Source organism: Oreochromis niloticus, linkage group LG12 (genome assembly GCF_001858045.2).
Source record: "Oreochromis niloticus isolate F11D_XX linkage group LG12, O_niloticus_UMD_NMBU, whole genome shotgun sequence".
In the NCBI taxonomy this organism is placed as follows: Eukaryota; Metazoa; Chordata; class Actinopteri; order Cichliformes; family Cichlidae; genus Oreochromis; species Oreochromis niloticus.
The window spans coordinates 28422912-28443190 of NC_031977.2; the positions used below are offsets into that span (position 1 = coordinate 28422912).

The window sequence follows — 20279 nt, forward strand, 5'->3', positions numbered from 1 at the left end:
CAACCCTGGCATCCTCTATGGCATCCTGTCGACCTGGTGTCTTGGACTGGTTTTAATACAGTATTACTCTCACTGGAAGATCAGCGAATGCCTAAATAACGCAGCAGGGTTTGGCTTTTGGGAAGATTCATCTGGGGACTATTTCTCCAAATGGAGCGGACTATCCGATGGGGACTTCTGGACCACTGAGGCGTCAATATGCATGTCACAGTTTGCTCGTCGCTGGAACGCCATGACAGCTTCATGGCTGCGTAGACTAGTTTATGCAAGGCACAAACACTTCCCACTATTCATGTGCTTTGGTTTTTCACTGTGGTGGCATGGTTTACACTTAGGACACTTTGTGGGGTTTTTCACCTGGGCAGCAACAGTGAAAGCAGACCATCATATTCACAGGAACCTTTTCCCAAATATTACACCGACACAGAGAAAAATCTACACTTTTGTAAACTGGATAAACACTCAGATGGTTGTTACTTGCATTGTTATAGCGGTAGAATTTAGAAATTTGTCTGGTTTGAATCTTTTATCCAAAACATACATAGGTCTTTTTCCACTTGTTAATATAATCCTGCTCTTTATCATTTTAAACCTCAATTCACTAGAACAGTAGTCTATATTATTAAAGTAAAAAGAATGTTGACTTTGGCTTCAGGAACATAACATATAACTGGGCTTAGATTATAACACTATTTCTACATTTCAGATGCAATTATAAAACACTAATTACACCCCTACCTCTTCCATATGTATTAAGAGGGTAAGTAGCAGTCACATGCTGTTAATCAAAAAGCAAAAGCAAGTGTGATCACCTCTATAAAAGCGGTTGTTTGTGAAGCGGTTGTAAAGTGAGAGGAGAGAACGAGAGAACAGCTATAGCTCTGGTAATCTGTAAAATATTAACTTTAGACAAAGAACACTACAAGATAACTTTGCACAGCACATACCCAACACAAACTGTGGCCAGTAAGTGAACCTCTCCATCAGCGGGTAGGTGATAACAAGAGATAAAGAAGCAGCACCCAGAGCTATACTGTGAGAGCATTTTGAACAATGTGAGGGAAAGACTGCAAAATAACTGATTAAATAATCACTTTTAGTTACACTATGAAAATTAACACTGTAGTAATATTGTGATTACTATGATATGATTTTTTTTCTCATGACTCGAAGACCTGTTCCTATCCTTCTACTTATATTTTCCTAATAAAATGTAATGAATGTTCATACATAAAATTGATTCTGAGTATCTGTAATAGTTGAGACACAAAAGAACCCCAAGTGCAAGCGAGAGCTGCCCTCCCAGGAAGACCAGCGCCTGCATTTGAGAAATCTCTCCTGATGCGATTGGTCGAGAGGCTGTGCGGGACACCTGCGCAAAAACACAAACAAATACGAACACTTTCAATTTATCAGAGCTGAAAAATAAAGAGACACTTTGAGCAAGGGCGTGACAGTGACACAGGTAAGTCTAACGTCTGCTTGGCAATGGAAGTTTTATTTACTTTATTGCAAAAACATGTCCTTTTCTTTGTTTGGAGTCAGCTGTAAGAAAATCTTATTTACTTTTTTGTCAAAGTCTTTGTCCCACATGTCATTGATGGTGCAGCCGGCCCCTCTCATGAGAAGAGCACCTGTACCAAACAGTGTGAGCATGCCCAGATCTGGGAAGCATCCAGGGTTAGCAGCCAGAGCAATGCTCCATGTGCAGGGGAGGTACAGCAGCCATGTCCCTATGATTAAAAGGCAATGAATTTCAAGTGAATTAAACAAGGAAGTAAGATAAGAACAGAAACAAAGCCCACAAAGAGATGAATGCGCAGCCAATAGCTACATTAATCTGGTGACATTTTAACTGTGGTTTGGTTTTAGATGCATCTGTGCAGTGACACTGAAAAAATGCAGGGGCAAGATATTTTAGACTCACTGTCTTGCACAGTAATTACATTTACAGTTTGGTAGGATTACTTTAAAGAACAATTTTAACCATTATTATCTACATCATGAGTTAGGGCTACATGCTTACAAAGATGCTTCCCTGTTAGTGCCAGTTAATAGCTCTACAAGGTCAAAGATGACGTGCTTATTTTAGCCATTTGTTTTCTAAAGACTGTATTAATGTTATATAGCTTCTTGTTTTGCTTTGTTAACATGGTTAAAATGCTGCTAAAAATCGTTCTGCGCTTAAAGAGTGGATGTTTGGAATAAAGTCAAAATTCTGCAATATTCTAGATATCGATATTTTTTTAAAACTGATACAGATAAAAGTCATTGCATAGCAGAAAATGAATGTGTTTAAGCATGTATACATGGTCATAATGACCTGCTGAAGTTAAACCTGAGCACATAAACTTGCTTTGTCACAGTGTTTTCAGTTTTTATTTGTCATATGCAAGTTAGCACAGGGTCAACATTGCAATGAAATGTGTTTGACGAGCAGCAGTCACTCAGCAGCATGGTACAGTAGAAGAAAATATAATAAAATAAAATAATTTAAAAAAATAAATAGAAAAACAGTAAAGAGCAAAATATTAGAGAGACGTGGTAAAAGAGAAAAGATGACTAAATATATATGTATCTATACATATATGTACACTAGTGATTAAATAAGAAAATTTTGAAAAGAAATATGACGGGGGGGGGGCAGATGGGATATTGCACAGGAATGAGCAGCAGAAAATTACAGTATTGCAGTGGGAAGTAAAAACTACCTTTTAACAGGGAGGGACGGCTATCTGCCGCGACTGGTTGGGGTGAGCGAATGAACACACGACAACACAACAATGTGATGTTCATAAAAGTACAAACCTATAGGTTTGTCCAGCCTCATCAGCCGGAGGTACGGTTGGACGTGTACTGGTGCTGAATTTACTATAGTAGCAGCTGATAAACTGAACGGTCTTCTCCCGTTTTGCTGTGTTTCAAGAAGTCTTATTGATGACCAGATTGGTTCTTAGGCTTTCTCTTCCACACACGGGAGTCTGAGTGGGGCCCATCTCCAGCCTTTATCCCTTCCTTCTGGACGAAACAGGTAGAAAGACATCGATAACAAGCTCCATGGTGGATCCTTTTCAGAGTGCTCAAAGCTAGCTTGGCTGGGAACATGGTGTCTCTCTGCAGTCATAAGATCACCCCTGCACACACACACGCAAACAAGGGTTTAACAAATGCACTTTTCCAGGAAGGGACGGATTTGCTACAACAGATGTGTGAAACTTTTGGCTGAAACAACCTGACTGTTTTAGCTGTTTAGGTAAGACACTGTAACACAGCTAAGCTATCACTGAAAATATAATGAATGCTACCAACACGCTTGCTAACTCTAGTGTGATATAACGCCAACGCAAGCTTACACTGACGGTTACAGTAGAGAATATACCGATTTTAAAAAGACCAAACACTGGACAGATGACAACCAGGTCAATGCTGCTCATACTTCCCTGCTTTGAGACTGACAGACAAGTTGGAGGACCAGCGCCTCCAACTGGTGTGGAGTGTGCATCACAATTTCCTTACTGGTTAAATAAAAACCAGGTCGTATCTCACACTAACTACTTTTTATTTTTTATTATGGCAGCTCCATATTCAGCATTCTTTACCCAGTATATCCACTTTGCCTCCTCTGCACATGTACAATTTATTAGTTTTATTAGTTTTTGTGGTTTCTTTTGCAATCCTCAATGGGAAATAGCTACAGAGGTCACATTCTGTCAACCATATGTATGTAATAATATAAATAATATTCAGCTTAATGGAAGCCTTTATATGCCAATAGTTTTTTTTTAATAGCAGTGTTTTGTTAGTTTATCTAACACTGCTTCTCCTAAGGCATCCTTGCCAATTGCCTGTTTCTTTCTTTTTCCTTTTTTTCACGTTTTAAGGAAAAAGCCCCCATGCTTTTTTGGGTTAATACCATGAAACAGCTGTTGGAAAAACTCTTTGAACAAGCCATGTAAGTCTACTTCACTTATTTTGTTCTTGTTAACATACAAAACAACCATGGAGTAGTTGTCAATGTAAACTGATCAGATCATAGAAAGTTATTTCTGTTCATCTGGACCCAGCGTATAGAAGAAGAAACATTTTATCACTTATCTATGTGACTTCTTCAGTTTCAGCTGACTGCAGGCTTCACCAACTTTACAAACAACACAGCTGCATAACGACTAAAACTAACACCAATAAGCCACAAGGTTAGTTTCAATTTAATCTTTTCAAAGTGAGAAATAAAACAAATAAGTCCTAAACAGATTCTTAAATTTACTTGTGAAGACAGGGTAGGGCTGTGGAATATGTGACATTATTGCACATGCGAAAAACATTTGACAAGTGTAAGCGGCAATACAACTGAAACCTCACTGGTCTTGCTGAACAGTGCTGCACAGTGTAATGCAGTAAAGCGGCGATGTATGTCTGAGACAATACTGCCTAAACTTAAAGACAACAATGAGAGCAGAAACAGTGCAATGTGGTTGGTTAAGCGGTGCAGTTGATAATGAAAAACATGCTTTAATTTAGTACTTTGTGGTATGAGTAATATTCATTGTGAGATGAGGAATGGCTGCTTTATAAGATCGTGAAAGAGAAACTCTTAAGCCCCTTCTCGTTTGAGAGATTGTCGTTCCTTTTTTACACAAACGGCCTCCTGCTTAAAGCAGGGTACCTGTCTCGACAGGATATGCGCATCATGAACATATAAAGAGTGAATTTGAAACATATTGAGCGAACAATTTAAATGCTGTGAAGACGTGATACATGACACAAATCTAGATCCTTTATTTTTCTCCTAGAATGTTTTAGCTTTCATCTGGTTGTAAAAGCCAAAGACTCTCTGCAAAAGTCGGCAACATCAGTATAAATTTCTCTGGAACACTAAGGTGATATTGGTAAAACAAAGCTGAGACTTTTCTTCCTTTCTTTGTGACCTCTGCAGCTCAGCAAGCATCGTCACTGCAAGCACGTGGCCAACTGCCTGCGATAGAAACCGAGCCTGAAAAAAAAGGTTTCTGTTATAAATTTTTAATAACAACAGCGCCCATTTATTTAAATGTGCGGTTCTATATAACACTTACAGTATGGAGGATTTGTTAATAACTTTCGCTTTCATAATACCTATATTACCGGCCATAGAAACACAAAACAACACCATCACAAAAACAAAAAAGAATTTTAAAGGGGGCGGGGCGGGGAGGGGGGGGGGGGGGGGGGAGTGCGTTAAAGCATGAAATATACGTACTTCCGGTTACTGTTTTCCCAGATTTCACACTACAGCGCGTTTATCCATCCTTCAGTACCTTAAAATGTTATAATGAAACTAAGCATGAACAAAAAAACTCCGTGAGTATTACCAAATAAAAAACAAACACATCAAATTGATACAATAAAAAAATAAAATCCTGGTTCGAATTAAACCGAAATATCCTGTCGTTAAACCAAAATATCCTGTCGTTATATTGAATCTCGTGTAACTGCTGGTAAATAACATTATAATTGATATTTTAATTACTTACACAGCGGAGGCGCTTCAAGTAGTTTTATTTTGAAGGGTTGGTGAGTTCTACGGAAGTGAAGATGTTTTGCTGTGGTGGCGGAAGCACAGGCCAGGGAGAGTCACACTCGCGGGAAAAATGGCGGAAACGTGTTCAGTGTTCATGCGACCTCCAGCAGCGGTTCAAAACAGTGCCTCCTAAGCCTTGCCCTGTCTTTGTGTGCATGCGTGAGTAAAAACCTTGCGTGCATCGCGCACTTTAGCGAGTTGCACATCTCGGCATTTTGTTAAAATAGGTAGGATCTGTTTATTCAGTTTGACTCGTTTTACGTCTCCTTCCTGTTGAATATGCTACACTGAAAGTTAAATACAGGCGTTGAGTTCTTTGTGCTACCATATTTGAAGATAATATTAGCAAAGAGTACAATCTCGCTCTCTCGCTCTCTTATTTAAGTATTCACTTGTGCGTTTAACTTAATACCGTGTAACGAAGTAGTGTGGGATTACGTTGTGCTGCTTCTATGCCTTGATAAAAATAATAATCTGTTTTTTCAGTTGTCTAGGTGTGTCACTAATTGTGTAAGGCTGTGGGTTAAAAGAGGCATGCAAGATGGAAAACGGTATGTATCACAGAGGTATGCAATGTCTTTGTGAATAGATACTGACCTATGCTGATCTATACTGGTCTGTTGCCTGCCCCCTCAGATACAGTGGAGTGCTCCACCTCTGGCCACATCAAGCAAGTCACCAGCCAAGCAGTCACTGAAGAATCCCAAGTCAAGGCTTTCCATTGTAGTCACTGTGTGCTGATCTTCAAATCCAAGGTGTACCTTTTTGAACACCTCAACAAAGTGCATGGCCTCAATACAGAAACTTCTCTCAGAGAGGCTGGATTATGCCCTGGGACTGACAAAGCCAACACAGAGAACAGCAGCAGCAGTTCAGGAGATAATTTTAAATGCCAGAGCTGTGATTTTAAAGCTTGTGGTTGGGATGGTTTAAGTGAACACGAGGAACTGTGTCACAAAACTTCAGAAAATCTTAACATGTCAGGAGGTGTCATCATTTCAGAAAACCTCGACAGCACTTTAAGTGTCATTTCAGCAAACCAGAACAATGAAGCTGCAGGAACATCGGAGGATCCGTCAGTTCTTTCAGATATTTCTACCTCAGAAATGAAATGCACGTTAAAGGACCTGAAAACCTACAAGAGGCCATTGCAAACCATTACTAAGTACTTCTCAGTGTCATCTGGATCAAATACAATGACTGATGCAAAATTAGCTGATGGCACCAAAGGAACTATAATTTTGCAGGAATCTCCTTCAAGCTCCTGTCCAAACAGTAGTGGTGTGTTTAAAGTCACAGCAAAGTCTGTGATAGATATCACCGGAAGTAAGTCGTACCATTTTTTGCACACTGACTTGACTACTGATTTGACACCATCTAAAACTCCGGAACAATTCAGAAAAGAAACTGTTCCTGGCAGTGCTGTGAAGAGATCCAGTGGTAAAAGTTCAAAAGGTCATCCTGCCAAAAAAGCCAAGTTGGATAACGAAGAGATGCTCACGGAAAAAGAAAATGAAAGTAGACAGCAGTCATCCAGCAGCAACGAGTTTTCATTTGAAGTCAGCGAAGATGAAGATGAGGCAGACGCGCCAAAAGTGTATTCTTGTAAACATTGTGACTACAGTGATGTTGGCATCAGGCGAATTTCTGCCCATTATCAGAATGAGCACCCTTACATCAGATACAATTCTGTCTACATTCAGGACTCAAGTGATCACAGTGCCACCTTTCGTTGTTTGGAGTGTCCAGTTGAGTTTTTAAGCACAGCTGACCTCAAGAGGCACTACTTGGAAAATCATCCAGATGCCCCAGATGTATTTGCCATGAAATCATGTGGCCTCAGTTTGGTTTTCAAATGCTTTCTTTGTAAATTTACTACCAATCTATTGAAGTCCTTGAAAGAACATTACAAGGCAAAGCATGCAACATATGAAGTGGAAAATTCCTTATTGTTCTGCAGATATTCAATGTCTGAATGCCAAGAGGAATCGTCTCAGCTGAGTCTAGAAAAATCAGGAGGTATATCTCCTGAGCGTGCCCATACATCCCAAAATTCTTCCTCTGAAAGTGCAGACATGGCCTTGTATAAATGCCAGAAATGCATGTTTAGTCACAAGTCAGTTGTTGTTATGCATGTTCACTACCAAAAAAGCCACCCAGATGAAGTAATCACATTAGATAAAATCAAACAGTCAGCTTGTGCCACGTCACATGCAGCATTGACGATGACATCTGAGAAGTGTTCAGATTCTGTGATTGTAGTAGATCCTTCAGAGACCACACCAGAAGCCTGTAAGAATCATTCACAATCTTCCCAAACCACGAAAGGGAAATCTTTGAAGATTCCAACAAAATCCAGCAATGAAATTACTACTGGACTGGACAATTTGTCATCCAGTTTACCAAATGAAACATTTTACTGCCAGTTCTGCAGTTACACAAGTACCAAGGTTAAGAGTATCCTTGGTCATCACAATGCAAAACATTCTATGGATGCACCAATAGGTACTGATGATGTCCTATGGTACAGTGCTGAGATGCAGAAACTTCAGAGTGAATCTAAGATGTCAAAAAGTCCTTCATCTTTCCAATTTAATACTATTAAACAAGTGAAGATGTGTAGGGAAAAGGAAGATCTGCATAAGGAGGATCACACAGCAAATGCCTCAGAGACAGGAGAGAGACAGGACAAGTCCTATGCATGTCCAGAAAACTTGTTTTACTGCCACAAATGCAACTTCGGAAATCCATCTATAAAAGGAGTAATTAACCATCAGGCTAAGGTTCATCGAAAGTGTAATTCCAGCACTAAGTGTGTTCTTGAATATACAGCTTTAATCCATGATGAAATCAGGAAAGCAAAAGCAAATGCAAAGGATTCCTCTTCTTCCCGTCTACCTCTTCCTATAATAAATGAAGGCGAAGAAAAAGCATTTTTTTGCCACTTTTGTAACTACAGGCATAGTACTTTGGACCAGGTAATGCGCCATTACAGCAAAACACATCATGGGTTTAAGGCGAAGCCTTCAGAAGTCCTTCTGCATACATCTAAGATCCACGATCAGGCACAGAAATCTCCTCTAACATCCACTCAAAAGGAAGAAGCAGCTCAGGAACCCCTGAAGAAAAAGAAAAAAACAAAGAGGCATTCAAAATCTTTGGTCATTTCAGCAACACCCTCAGTGACAACCCCACAGACAAAGAGGTCCCTGAACTGTAACACATGCGGATACAATACTGACGTGATATATGCTCTGAAGAAGCATTTAAGCAAAACTCACAAAGTAAAGCGTACAGTCACAGATATTTTAAGATATTATTTTAGACAAGGATCATTAGAGCCTGGCCATTATTGTGAATTCTGTGTTTTCAGACATGAAAAAGCTGCAGTAGTTTATGAGCACTACCAGGAACGCCACCTAGGACGGGTCCCCTCCGTTGAGTATGTAAGTACTTGGTTATATGCCGGTCCTGGAATGGTCCTTCCTAAAAAGAAGAAACCTAACCTAGAGCAGAGTGAAGGCAATGGCACTGAAAACAGTTTGCTATCCCAAAGATCTGGACAAAATAAAGCTGGTTTATCTTGCAAAAGATGCTCTTTTAAAAGTAAGTCATTGTCAGATCTGGCACACCATTACCGAATTGTTCATCCTTTGGGTCCAAAACCTGCCAAGAAAGCAAACACAAGCTGGCGGGTGGAAGACCAAAGTGACAGACCTGGCTCATCTGACTCCTACCAAGTGACTCTTGAGTTTGGTAAATCACGGGATGAAGCAGAGGCGTCCTCCACAGTGTTCAAGTGCATTTACTGCTCTGCAAATTTTAGTAGCCGGCACGGACTCCAGATTCACTGTGGAATGAAACACCCGGAATTTGTAATCGAAAAATATGAAGAACAACAAAAACCCAAAAAGCAGCTCCAAAAACCCAAAAAGCAGCTCCAAAAACGCCTGCATGTCTTTAAGTGTCCGTATTGTACCTACGTCAATACCATTTATCAGGGTGTTCTCACTCACTGCCAGATGAAGCATCCCAACCTCCCATCCAGGGCCAACAGTCTTCACGTGGCTATGGTGTATGTCGAAAATTTGGACAAAACCTGGAAGAGCAGTCCTCCTGGTGAGAGTTTGAAACTTTGTGGGCACATGTGTAAAACCTGTCCGCAAATCTGCGCAACGCTGGAGAAACTGAACAAACACTGCGAGCGAGACCACAAGAAGACTGGCGCAAGCACAGCACAAAGCACGGCCAAACCTGCTCCTAAGCCGTTAGTTAAAAGTAAAACACTTGTATCTAAGGCCTACAGCACACATGGATCTGTATCAAAGACTTCATTTTTAAGCAAGAAAATCTATGCCGTGATCAACTGCCAGCACTGCTCTTACACATGCACCACCAAATTTGCTCTTGGTCGCCATTTGCTTGCTAACCACAAGCATACTATTTCAAAGGACTGCGTATACAAATGTGTGCTGTGTTCTAAAGTTTACTTCAGGAAAAAGCATCTTGGAGGCCACTATGCAGTGACGCATGGAAAGGAGGCATATTTAAAATACTACGTGCCTGTATACAAACAAGCTCTCAAGAAGACAGCGCCATTGCCTTCTGAAGACCCATCAACTCAGCAACAAGAAAACGCCTCTGAGACGTTTAAGTCTAGCATAACGGCAGAAGAAAGCCTCTTGATCTACAAGTGTCCAAAGTGTCCATATGTGAATGCTAGCTACCACGGGACTCTCACTCACTGTCAAATGAAGCATCCAGCAATTGTAGTCCGAGCAGATGAACTTGAGACAGGCGAAGTCTTTGCATCAAACATGGTCAAATGTACTTTAGGAAAAGGTTCTAATGAAAGAGGGTACTTGTGTAAAAACTGTTCACAAATCCATGGATCACTGACAAAACTCAATGCCCACTGTAAGAAGGTTCATCATGATACAGAAGTGTATAAGCACACTGACACTGAAAGCCAGCCGGTTCACACATCTCAGGGCTCAGCACAGGAGGATGCCTCTGTGAAAAACAAAACTTTGAGAGAAGTAAGCATTGCGGAAAATAGACAGGCTCCACAAACGGAAACTCCTGAGGCATGCCCGTCAACTTTGCTGTCCGGAGTCCGCAGCAACAAACAGTTGTACAAGTGCCAGATGTGCACCTATAAAGGACTGTATCGAAAATACCTCCAGTGCCACTACAAAAATACTCACAAATTGGATGCAGTCAGTATTTACAAACTTCTTGAGAAATATAATAAGCGTAAATGGAACTTTCCCAGCAACGTGCTTAAATCAGGCAACAGCACAAAGGTTAAATGTTTGAAATGTCCGGACTTAACATTCGAGTCATCGCAGCTGCTCATTGACCACTATAGTACTTTTCACCGCTCAGAGTGGAAGTTGGACTTCACTGTGTTGTCACTAGGATCGCCGAAAAAGAAAACCACAGGGGTTTACAAATGTGACCACTGCAACACACAGTTAAATGGGATTAGAAAGGTGTGTTATCACATGGACCGCCACAGAGCAAGGATGCTAGAGATGGCCAAGGTTGCGCAGAGAAAGGAGTCGCTTGTTAGCACAACAATAGAGCAAGAATCCAGCGAGGTAAGTTGACGCTGTTGTAATTCCTGTCTACGCTGTTTGTCTTCTGATCTACTCGTGTTATTTGACCATTACTGTGATTATTTCCAGCCCTGCAGGCAAGACGAAACGGCCACATTGGAAACTGTGAACGAGGTTAATTGTTGGAACGGGACACCAGTACAGAGCGCCGCTTTCCCAGCAATACCTCCGCAGTCGCCATCAGAACTCTCTGATGTACAGCAGCCAGAACTAGAATCGAATGGAGACAAACACACGTGTAAACAGTGCGGCCGGATGTTTATGTCATTGAAAGGCTTGCATTCACATGAGCACAGCCACGCAGCCCTGGCAGCCATCAAGAAACTGGACAATAGCTCCACATCTGGATTAAAGCACAAGTAAGAACAAACTTTGGACTTTTTAAATTTAGTTTTTAACAATAAAAAAAGTATTAATAATGGCTACATTTAGGCTCATTTATTAAAGCAGTCACAAAAATGCCACACTATTTATTTTTTTTATTTTTTGTGGGTTCACTTAAAAAGTAACAAAGCCAAATGGAAATTTTAGCAGTTGGTTTTGTTTAGTCTGAAGTGCAAAAGTACAGTGCCTATCTGGGTATTGGAAAACTTTTGCAGAAAAGCTTCTTCATCTCAAGATTTTCACTTCCTGGTTAAATAAAAAGTTAGACTCCTCTTTCCTCAATTCCACCTCTATCCACTCCTGTATATCTTCAAACTTCACAAGAAGACCATTTCCTCATGAATAGAACCAATGGCTTTCTGACAAGAGAACCAAAGTAGAGAAATGATACCTCCTTTACAGATTTTAGGAGTTACTTCATCTACTCTCTGTTTGACTAATATATCTTTCGCAGGCTTGTTGAAATTGAATTTTGATTAATTTATTCGTTAAAGCAAATTTTCAAGTCCCAAACAACACAAGGTGTATTTTTTGTGAGAGTTCAATGATTGTGAACCTTTTTTTTTTCCTTTTTATCTCACCAGCATTAGCAAATATCTCATCCACAAATCTGGAACTCTCAGACCTTTCCTGTGTAGTTGCTGTACCTATCGGACAACAGTCTTTGGCCTCTGGAGGAGTCATTTTATGAAAAAGCATCGTGGTAAGAACTCATTCGTAACATCACCAGTGGTATCTTAGGAGCATTAAGTGTCAAACGCATTGACTTTGATCTGCTGACATGGTTTTCAAAATCACCAGAATTTTTAAAATTAGTCTTTTAATTAAAATAAGCTGTTGTAGATTATTAGCTTACGTTTTCTGTAAGCTGGATTTGGTCAAGTTAATGAGTTGTCACAGGTGCATTTTATATTAGAAGCTGACTGTAACTGTTCAGACTGGGATGGTTTTGGCTTAGTTTTAAAGACAGCGACAAATTTCACAAGAAGGGGTTTGAGAGATTTCGTGTGGCTTTATGTCTGCGTTTATGTCTTTCATTTTTCATTTGGTTATTCTATTGGTGAATGCCTAGATCTCATCATGGGTGCAGCTGAGACTGAAGACAAAGATGAGAGTGAAGAGAGGTTTGATAAGGAGTCCTCTAATTCATCAGAGAAAATGAATAGCTTGCCTGAAATTGATGAGGGACGTGAACTTATTAAAGGCAAGTTGGTTTTTTTGTGTGTGTTTTTTTTTTTTTTGTTGTTAAACTTGGTCTTGGTTTTCATAAAACAAACAGTTTCTGGTTTTGTAGCAGTACTGACAGACTGTGGGTCCTTGAAACTTTGACAGGATCTCTGTACTTGGAGCCCCCAGATGTGCGGCGCCAGTTAAACCACTACACCATGATGGCACAGAGCAGCATCAAATCTAAAGTGAACGTGCAACTATCAAAATTACCTGAGAACAGCGTGCTTCACTGTGAGATCTGCAATTTCAGCACTGGACACCTGTCTAGTATCCGGCGGCACTACCTAAATCGGCATGGAAAGAAAATCTTCAGATGTAAAGACTGCAACTTTTTCACAGGTTTAAGGTAAGGTGCTGCAAGAGTTTGTAATTTTAGAAAAATTTCTGGCTTTTTTTTCTTTAATAAAATGTGACATGTTACTAAAAATCTGCAAATTGTACTTAAAGTAAATAAAATATCAGTGTACATTTAATATTATCAGAAATCCGTAGTTTCAACTATTTAGCTTGGCAGGGAATTTATTTTCGAAAATGGAAAATGTACACAAATGATATTCTGGGATTGAAAACTTTGAAAATATTTTAATGTAAACATTCATTCTCACTTGAGAATGAAGATTTAATGCAAGATTAAATGCAACATTTGTTTTAAATGTTGCGTTTAATCTTGCATTTGCATTTAGTATGAGTAACAGTTGATACTTTTAATTCTGCATTATCACAGACGTGCAGGATCTTACTAGTTTCTACAGTCAGGTGACATAATGCAGTCCTGGTTCGTCTCCAGGAGGAGACACAAATCCCTTTGGGGTTGCATTGGGAAGAGAACCTGGCATAAAAGTGTGCTAAATCAAATATGCGGCGCTATCTGCTGTTGGAACCCTGTTGGAATATGAAAGAAGCTTCTTTTATTCAGATTTAGACATTGTTGTCAATTATTTTAGATGTATAGAAATAACTTAGATGAGTTTTTGAGGTATTTGACTTGACAGACATCTTGAATTTGTCATTTTTACTCATTATTGAACACGAGTTGTCACCAAACACTGACAGATTTGCAATCTCATCACTGATTTCTCCTGTTGTCATTAGGAAAACTCTGGAAATGCACATGGAGACGGGTCACTCTACCTGCCAGTCAAAGCCTACTCATCAGAAGGACCTCTGCTGCCCTTTCTGTCTGTACCAAACTAAGAACAAGAACAACATGATTGATCACATCGTCTTGCATCGTGGTATGTTGGAGCATTTGCAGGATTTGTAGGAGCGTGTCCTGCTTTCCGATACCCGACTCCATTACATAAACATTTCCCCTTTTTTTTTCTTTTTTTTTTTTTCTTTTCTTTTCAGAGGAACGTGTAGTGCCAATAGAGGTTCGTCGCCCCAAACTGTCACGTTACCTTCAAGGCATCATCTTCCGCTGTCACAAATGTACTTTCACCAGTGGCAGCCCAGAAAACCTGCGTTTGCACATGATGAGGCACGATGACATCAAACCCTACAAGTGTCGGCTGTGCTATTTCGACTGCACCCGGCTGAGTGATTTGGAGGCACACCTGAGCGATAAGCATCAGGTGAGGATTTCCCTCTAAAGCCTTCTGTGCATCCTTGGAATTCCTTTGGGTCAAAAAAGGTATTCTCTTTAACTGATGGGCGGACGGCGCTTTTGTTCTACACACTGCTGTCATAACCATGAAGATTTAGAAAATCAAGAGAAAATAAAGTTGAATGAAGAATCAAAGTTATTTAAGCCTTTAAAAAGTGTAAGCAGCAATTAGATGTCAGACGTCAACATGTCTGATTTTTGAAAGTAGCCAACGAAAGAGAGTGGGAGCATACATCCTAAAAATATGAATAGATATAAAAATGAACATAAAGAATTCATCAGAATGACATTTTTAAATGTCAACCATGCATCTTCTTTAGTAGCACTGCATCACTTTCACAAGCTACATATAGGCAGTGGACTTTTTTTTGCAAAAGAATGGTTTTATTCACATAATGCTACGGAGACATTGGCACTGGACATTTGATTCCTTTAGTCTGAATGTTTTTGTAGTCCAAAAACTTTGCCACAAATCTGTTTAATATTGATCAAGGTTGCGCCTAATGGAGTGATGCAGTGCATATCCTACCTCAATTCCTTGGCTATTGAAAAGTGCTACATTTACAGGGTTTAAACCATAGGTAATGTCAAAGATGGACATGGACAACTACCGTGACATCATCTGTTGGTTTCTGAAATTGTGTTTTGATGCCCCAAGATTAGCATTTTCACCACAACCATATTAGTTTTAAAGAAGATGTGGTGAGAAGGAGAGGGGCTGACTGTGAAACTGCTATCTTTACGCAGTAAGCAGACAAAAGATAATCCAACATTTTTAAGCAATTTGAACACCGTATGCAAAATAGTAGTAGTAGTGTTTTATTCAGAATGACTCCAAAATCAGTGACTAAGCCCATAAACTCATAAGGAAGTTTTTACCATGGTTAAGATAGAAAGCTGTTTTCCCATAAATTTCTATAGGACTGAGAGTCTTATCTCAACCCCCAAACTCCAAGTGTATTATATTTGATCAATGAGTTTTTGAGACTTTTACATCATCAGTGCTCCAACCCCACCCCAATATAATGTGTTGGAAAAGTGTATCATAATTTGGACTTTGATTCTGTCTATGCAGGTCGTGAGGAATCATGAACTTGTGGGTCAGGTGAGCCTTGATCAGCTGGAGGCAAGCGTTGGTAGGGTGCCAGTAACAGAAGAGGAACATTTGTCTAACATGGACCAGCTCGATAAGGAGACGGAAGATGTAGAAATGGAGGACCTTTTTGCAGACTGTGATGAGGTTCCACAAGCTGAGAACCTGGAAGAAAACTATACCACAGAGAAAAGTGCACTCCAGATGAGGGAATGCCAGGAAAGCAATGGAGAAAGTCCTGGCGAGACTTCCGAATCAGACATTCAACATGAGAATGCAAAACCAAACTCTACTGTCCAACAAGAGCTGCAAGAACAAGCAGAGACTGTGCTGCGAGAGACTGCAAGAGAACACGAGACGGGAAATGTGGAACAAAGTGTTGCAGAAGTGAAAATTACAGATACCCCATGTGAGGATTGCAACGGTCCAGAGGAAGAGAGGCAGATAAATGAAAACCAAACCCAACCTAAATTCACAGAATGTGGAGACAAACAACAAGCGGAGACAGGAAATGATTTCAAAGTGGATGAAGAAACACCAGCTCAAAAGCAAGACGTTAAAGCACTTGAGCGTAAAACACTGAACATCGAGCCAAAGGTAGAAGATGACATACTGTGTCATATCTTACATTTGGCCAATGATGACAGCAAGATGCATAACAAGGCAGATGAGGGTAAAACGGTTAAGATGGAGAAGGGCACTGAGGCAAGTGATGCAAGTGATATCCCATTAGCTAAAGAGAGCAACTTCCCTTTGTTCCAGAATCCAAAGAGTCAAGTTGGTATAGAGGCAAATTCGCCCTTAACTAAGCTAAATATTGCACATGTAAACAACACAAGGACAAAGGAGAGTTTAAAAATTGAAAGGCATATGTTAACCCTCCCGCCCACTTGTGAACGACTTAAGATGATCACTGGGGATATTTTAGGTGTCTCGTTTACAAAATTAAAGCGGGAACAAGTGCACACTCAGAAAGGCAGTGAACAGGAACCTAAACCTTGTAAAGAAATACCAGTACTTGAGAAAGAATGTCTGAAGAAGGAAGTGCACTCTCCTGAATGCTTCAAGGAGGAAAAAGAGAAAGGTCCTTTCGAGCAGAAACAGAACCAAGAATCTGAGATGCTCACAGGAGATGAGGAACGACACCAAGATCAGGCGCCTGGTGACCACGACGGGATGAAGGATGACGATTGTCTGCAAGAGCGTGAAGGTAAAAAGAAATTATGAGAGTGAATCAAAATATTAGTTTTTGTGCATGTTTGCAAGCAAAACAAATATTTTAAGTACACTTAAAAGTACACTCTTAAGTACACTTTAACACTTGTTTAAAATACAGAAAAAGAGATGGTAAATGCAGATATTAGGCAATATCGATGATACAGCTGTGAAAATAAAAGTGCTCCCTCTTTCAGTTGTAAGATTTTATGTATCAGGACTTTAGATAAGTACAATCAAAGATGAACTATTAAATATAACACTGTCATTAATAATTTAACAAAAAAATGAGCCAAAATGCAGAAGCAGTGTGGAAAAACTAAAAAGGTAATCTTTGCTGCTTCTATATGATATAAGAAGGTAAGTAACAGCCAGATGCTACAATCATCAGCAAGTATATGGTGACCTCTATGAAAACAAATGGTCTGGCAGTTCATTGGTCTGATTCACGTGTGTGTGAGATAAAACAATGCACAAGGTAAAGATGCTCAGACACACCAAAAAAAGAGCTACATCTGAGACTCTAAAGGCTTCAATAGCGATGTTTAGCGATACTGCGAAGCATCACATTTGCGGAAAACCAAACAGGATAACAGCACAAGCACCTTGTAGCACCTGTCAAGCAGAGTGGTGGAGGGGCGATGATTTGGGCTCGTTTCCAAGCCACAGGACTGTGGCTGTGCTTAAATGAATGCCTGAAAACCTCAAACTGATCTGAAGCAATGTTGTAAAGACTGATAAAGTCATACAGACAATGAATGCTGTTAAAAATGGTTCTACAAGAAACTGAATTATGGGGTGTACTTAGGTTTTCACACACTGCTTCTGCATTTTGGCTGAGTTTCTGTTAAATAAATGTAATATATGTAATACATATAGTGTATATAATATATACAGTGTTATATTTTCTTATTATGTGCTGATATGTAAATCCTTAGAATTGAAAGAGGGTGTACTTTCTTTTTCACATGACTGCATCTTAGTGCATTCCTCATATTAATTCGAAAAATTAAATTAAAAAAAAAAGACAGGACTGTGTGTGATTACAGACAAATCTGATGATAAAAAGTGATTTAAAAGGAGGTGATCTATGTGTGTGGTCATTGTTTATTTAGTCATTCTAGCAGAAAATATGAGATCTTCTCAGGTTTCAGTTTTTCTTATCTTACCTTTTTAGTACTTTAGAAGTTCTAATGGTAATTTTTTTACTCTTTTTCTGAGATTTTATCGACTTTTTTGTGATAACTAACTGTAGCTAAGTCTTGGGTTGTCAACATAAATAGATTTTGAGGACTCCTTGGTATGGGATAATTATGTTGTTGATGTGTTTTGTTTTGCCCCCTCCCTCAGATACAACAACACAAGAACCTGCTGAAGTCCTGTGCTCCTCGCTTACAGAGCAGAAACGATTTACTTGTGAGTTCTGTGGAAGAAACCTGGTGAACAGCTCTGAACTGAAGCGTCACGTCATGCGGCATGGAATCTAACAGTCTTTTCCAAGTTTTTTTTTTATTTGGATTTCCATTTTATGGAAAGTTCCTTCCAGTGTTGAGTTACGCATTTTATATTTTGTCATTCGTCTGATATCTTATCTAACTGTACGGTTACATATTTACGTTTCCTTTTTTTGTGCATTTTTAACCCTTTTCCTATAAAATGCTTTTATGGTAAAGCTGTTAAACATAGACATTAAACTGGTGTGATTCAGTAAATAAAACTCTGAACCAATATGGTGAATGTATTACGTGTGACACACTGTATTTAAAATCTTTAGAATTTTTTTGTATTTTCTTATTTTTTTTTAAACACTAATGGATAATGGCCGTGATTAACTGTCATTCACAGTTCATTTTTATTCCTGTAGTTTGTGCAGGAGGTATTATTTACGAGAAGTTATTACTGTAAAATCTGCGGAAACCTCTACACTGTGAACTAATTTTACATGAAAACGTTTACATAGAGTTGAATACCATGAGCTGAACAAACTTCCATAACAGAAAGTTCATTAAATGCTGCCTTCAGGTGTTGTTTGGTATTTCAACACACTTTTATTGTGTATTTTGTAGCTGAAAAGGAAAATAGCTGACAGTACAATATCAGTATTTAGTTTGGTATTCCATGTTAATGAAATTTTGTTTTGTTTTTTTATACTTCAATTTGTTTTGAATTTAAAGTGTTTGCAGCACCTGATATTTATTTTCCTCCTAGCTTAGTTACCGCAGAGTGGCGCCTTCTATGAAAGTGGTGAATTTAAACATTTTTAGTTAATTTTACTATTACAGTAGATGTCACTGATGTCGGAAAAAGGCAGTACATCTGAAGATACAGACTCATGCACAATAGGTCATAAATGATTAATAAATTATCCAGTTTTTTTCAATTTCTTGAACAGCAGCAAAAAATGGACACAGGCTGGACCAAGAACTTATCAGGGACATTTACAGAAGACTGAAACTGAGTTAAAGTTTAAAAAGTTAATGTGTTATGAGACCACGTGTGTTCATATCCTTGTATTATGAAACATGGATGCTTTGTATTAAAAGTTTTGCCCTGTAGCAAAAATCAAATAGTGCATTAAGAAAATATAATCTGGTTACAACAATAAATGTTTGTTTTCAAATGGCTTGATGTAAAGAGCAATGTGGACATTATTTTTAAGTTAAAGTATTCAGTACATATTTTTAATGTTGAGGATACATAGCTAAATAATACTGTGCACATGTCTTGCCCACTTCTCATTTCTTTACATTTTGATGTGGATATGGGAAGTGGGTGTAACAATTTATAAAAATATGAAAATAGAAATACAGTATACAGAGAAAAAATCTGATTGGACATTTCTGATGAACCTGAAATTCAGTACTTAGTATGACCACCTTTTTTCATCAACGCAAACTGAACTCTCTTAAATAAGCCTACCGGTAGTTACCTTGAGTGCTTCCCTTTGTAATTTTTCTTTGGACGTTTGTTGACTTTGGTTTTGTGCTCTGTCAAGATAATCCCACACTGCTTCAGTAATATTAAGTTCCGGGCTCTGGGAAGGAAAATCCGTGACTGATTGGGTTCAGTTGTGTGTGTGTGTGTTTTTTTTTTCTATCCTGATACTCTTTCACTGCATGGGAGGTGTGTTTGGGGATCAGTCTCGTGAAAAATGTTGCCAATTTTGCCATGTTTGGAGGTTTTCCATGTTTGATCAAAACCTTTCTTAATAAGGTCCCCAACACCACTGGCTGAAATGAAACCCCAAACCATGACAGCACCTCCACCATAACCTCTTCTATACATATTGATGATTTGAACTAAACATTTCACATCTGGATTCATCCCTCCATAAGAACTTCTGTCACTGATTTTCAGCCCAGATCTTGTGTAATTTGGCATACTGAGCATTTTCTCCCTGTTTTCTACCAATGGCTTCTTGACAGCCACTGAAACCATTTCTGATGAGGCATCAGCGAGCAGAAGATGGATCAACTGAAAGGCTGTCTTTTCACTTGTCCAGTTTCCTCCAATTTTTTTATGGCCCACTCTGCCAGCAGTAATGGTGTTAATATGACAATACAACGTTTGGCC

The 20279-nt window shown here is 39.2% G+C and overlaps 2 protein-coding genes across 10 annotated transcripts in view; one reads left to right on the forward strand and one right to left on the reverse strand.

The window, feature by feature from the left end:
• Positions 1 to 19334, forward strand: part of LOC106097671 (zinc finger protein 462) — a 48924-nt gene extending 29590 nt beyond the window's left edge. For 2 of the 6 annotated variants that reach the window (XM_025897175.1, XM_025897176.1), the window contains exons 4-12: positions 7764 to 11160; positions 11248 to 11537; positions 12147 to 12265; positions 12635 to 12766; positions 12895 to 13138; positions 13885 to 14027; positions 14143 to 14366; positions 15474 to 16701; positions 18057 to 19334. In XM_025897175.1, coding sequence (XP_025752960.1) covers positions 7764 to 11160; positions 11248 to 11537; positions 12147 to 12265; positions 12635 to 12766; positions 12895 to 13138; positions 13885 to 14027; positions 14143 to 14366; positions 15474 to 16701; positions 18057 to 18193 — 5914 coding nt within the window. In that variant the 3' untranslated portion in view covers positions 18194 to 19334. Of the gene's footprint in view, positions 1 to 3903; positions 3953 to 4112; positions 4194 to 5565; positions 5785 to 6043; positions 6109 to 6193; positions 11161 to 11247; positions 11538 to 12146; positions 12266 to 12634; positions 12767 to 12894; positions 13139 to 13884; positions 14028 to 14142; positions 14367 to 15473; positions 16702 to 18056 lie in introns of those variants that run through there. The other 4 variants (XM_025897177.1, XM_019365662.2, XM_019365660.2 and 1 more) reach the window with 4 other exon arrangements.
• Positions 40 to 3492, reverse strand: LOC100708557 (4-hydroxybenzoate polyprenyltransferase, mitochondrial). 4 transcript variants are annotated; one of them, XM_019365665.2, is made up of 5 exons: positions 3354 to 3492; positions 2809 to 3134; positions 1567 to 1733; positions 1251 to 1372; positions 40 to 1033 (listed from the first exon to the last, which is right to left on the reverse strand). In XM_019365665.2, the coding sequence occupies exons 2-5, from the start codon at positions 2828 to 2830 to the stop codon at positions 874 to 876; spliced, it is 471 nt and encodes a 156-aa protein (XP_019221210.1). In that variant the 5' UTR covers positions 2831 to 3134; positions 3354 to 3492; the 3' UTR covers positions 40 to 873. The 4 variants fall into 4 exon arrangements, with proteins under 4 accessions (XP_019221210.1, XP_019221209.1, XP_019221211.1 ...); XM_019365664.2 differs by having other exon boundaries at positions 3380 to 3482; XM_019365666.2 differs by having other exon boundaries at positions 3233 to 3451.
• Positions 19335 to 20279: the final 945 nt, after the last annotated feature.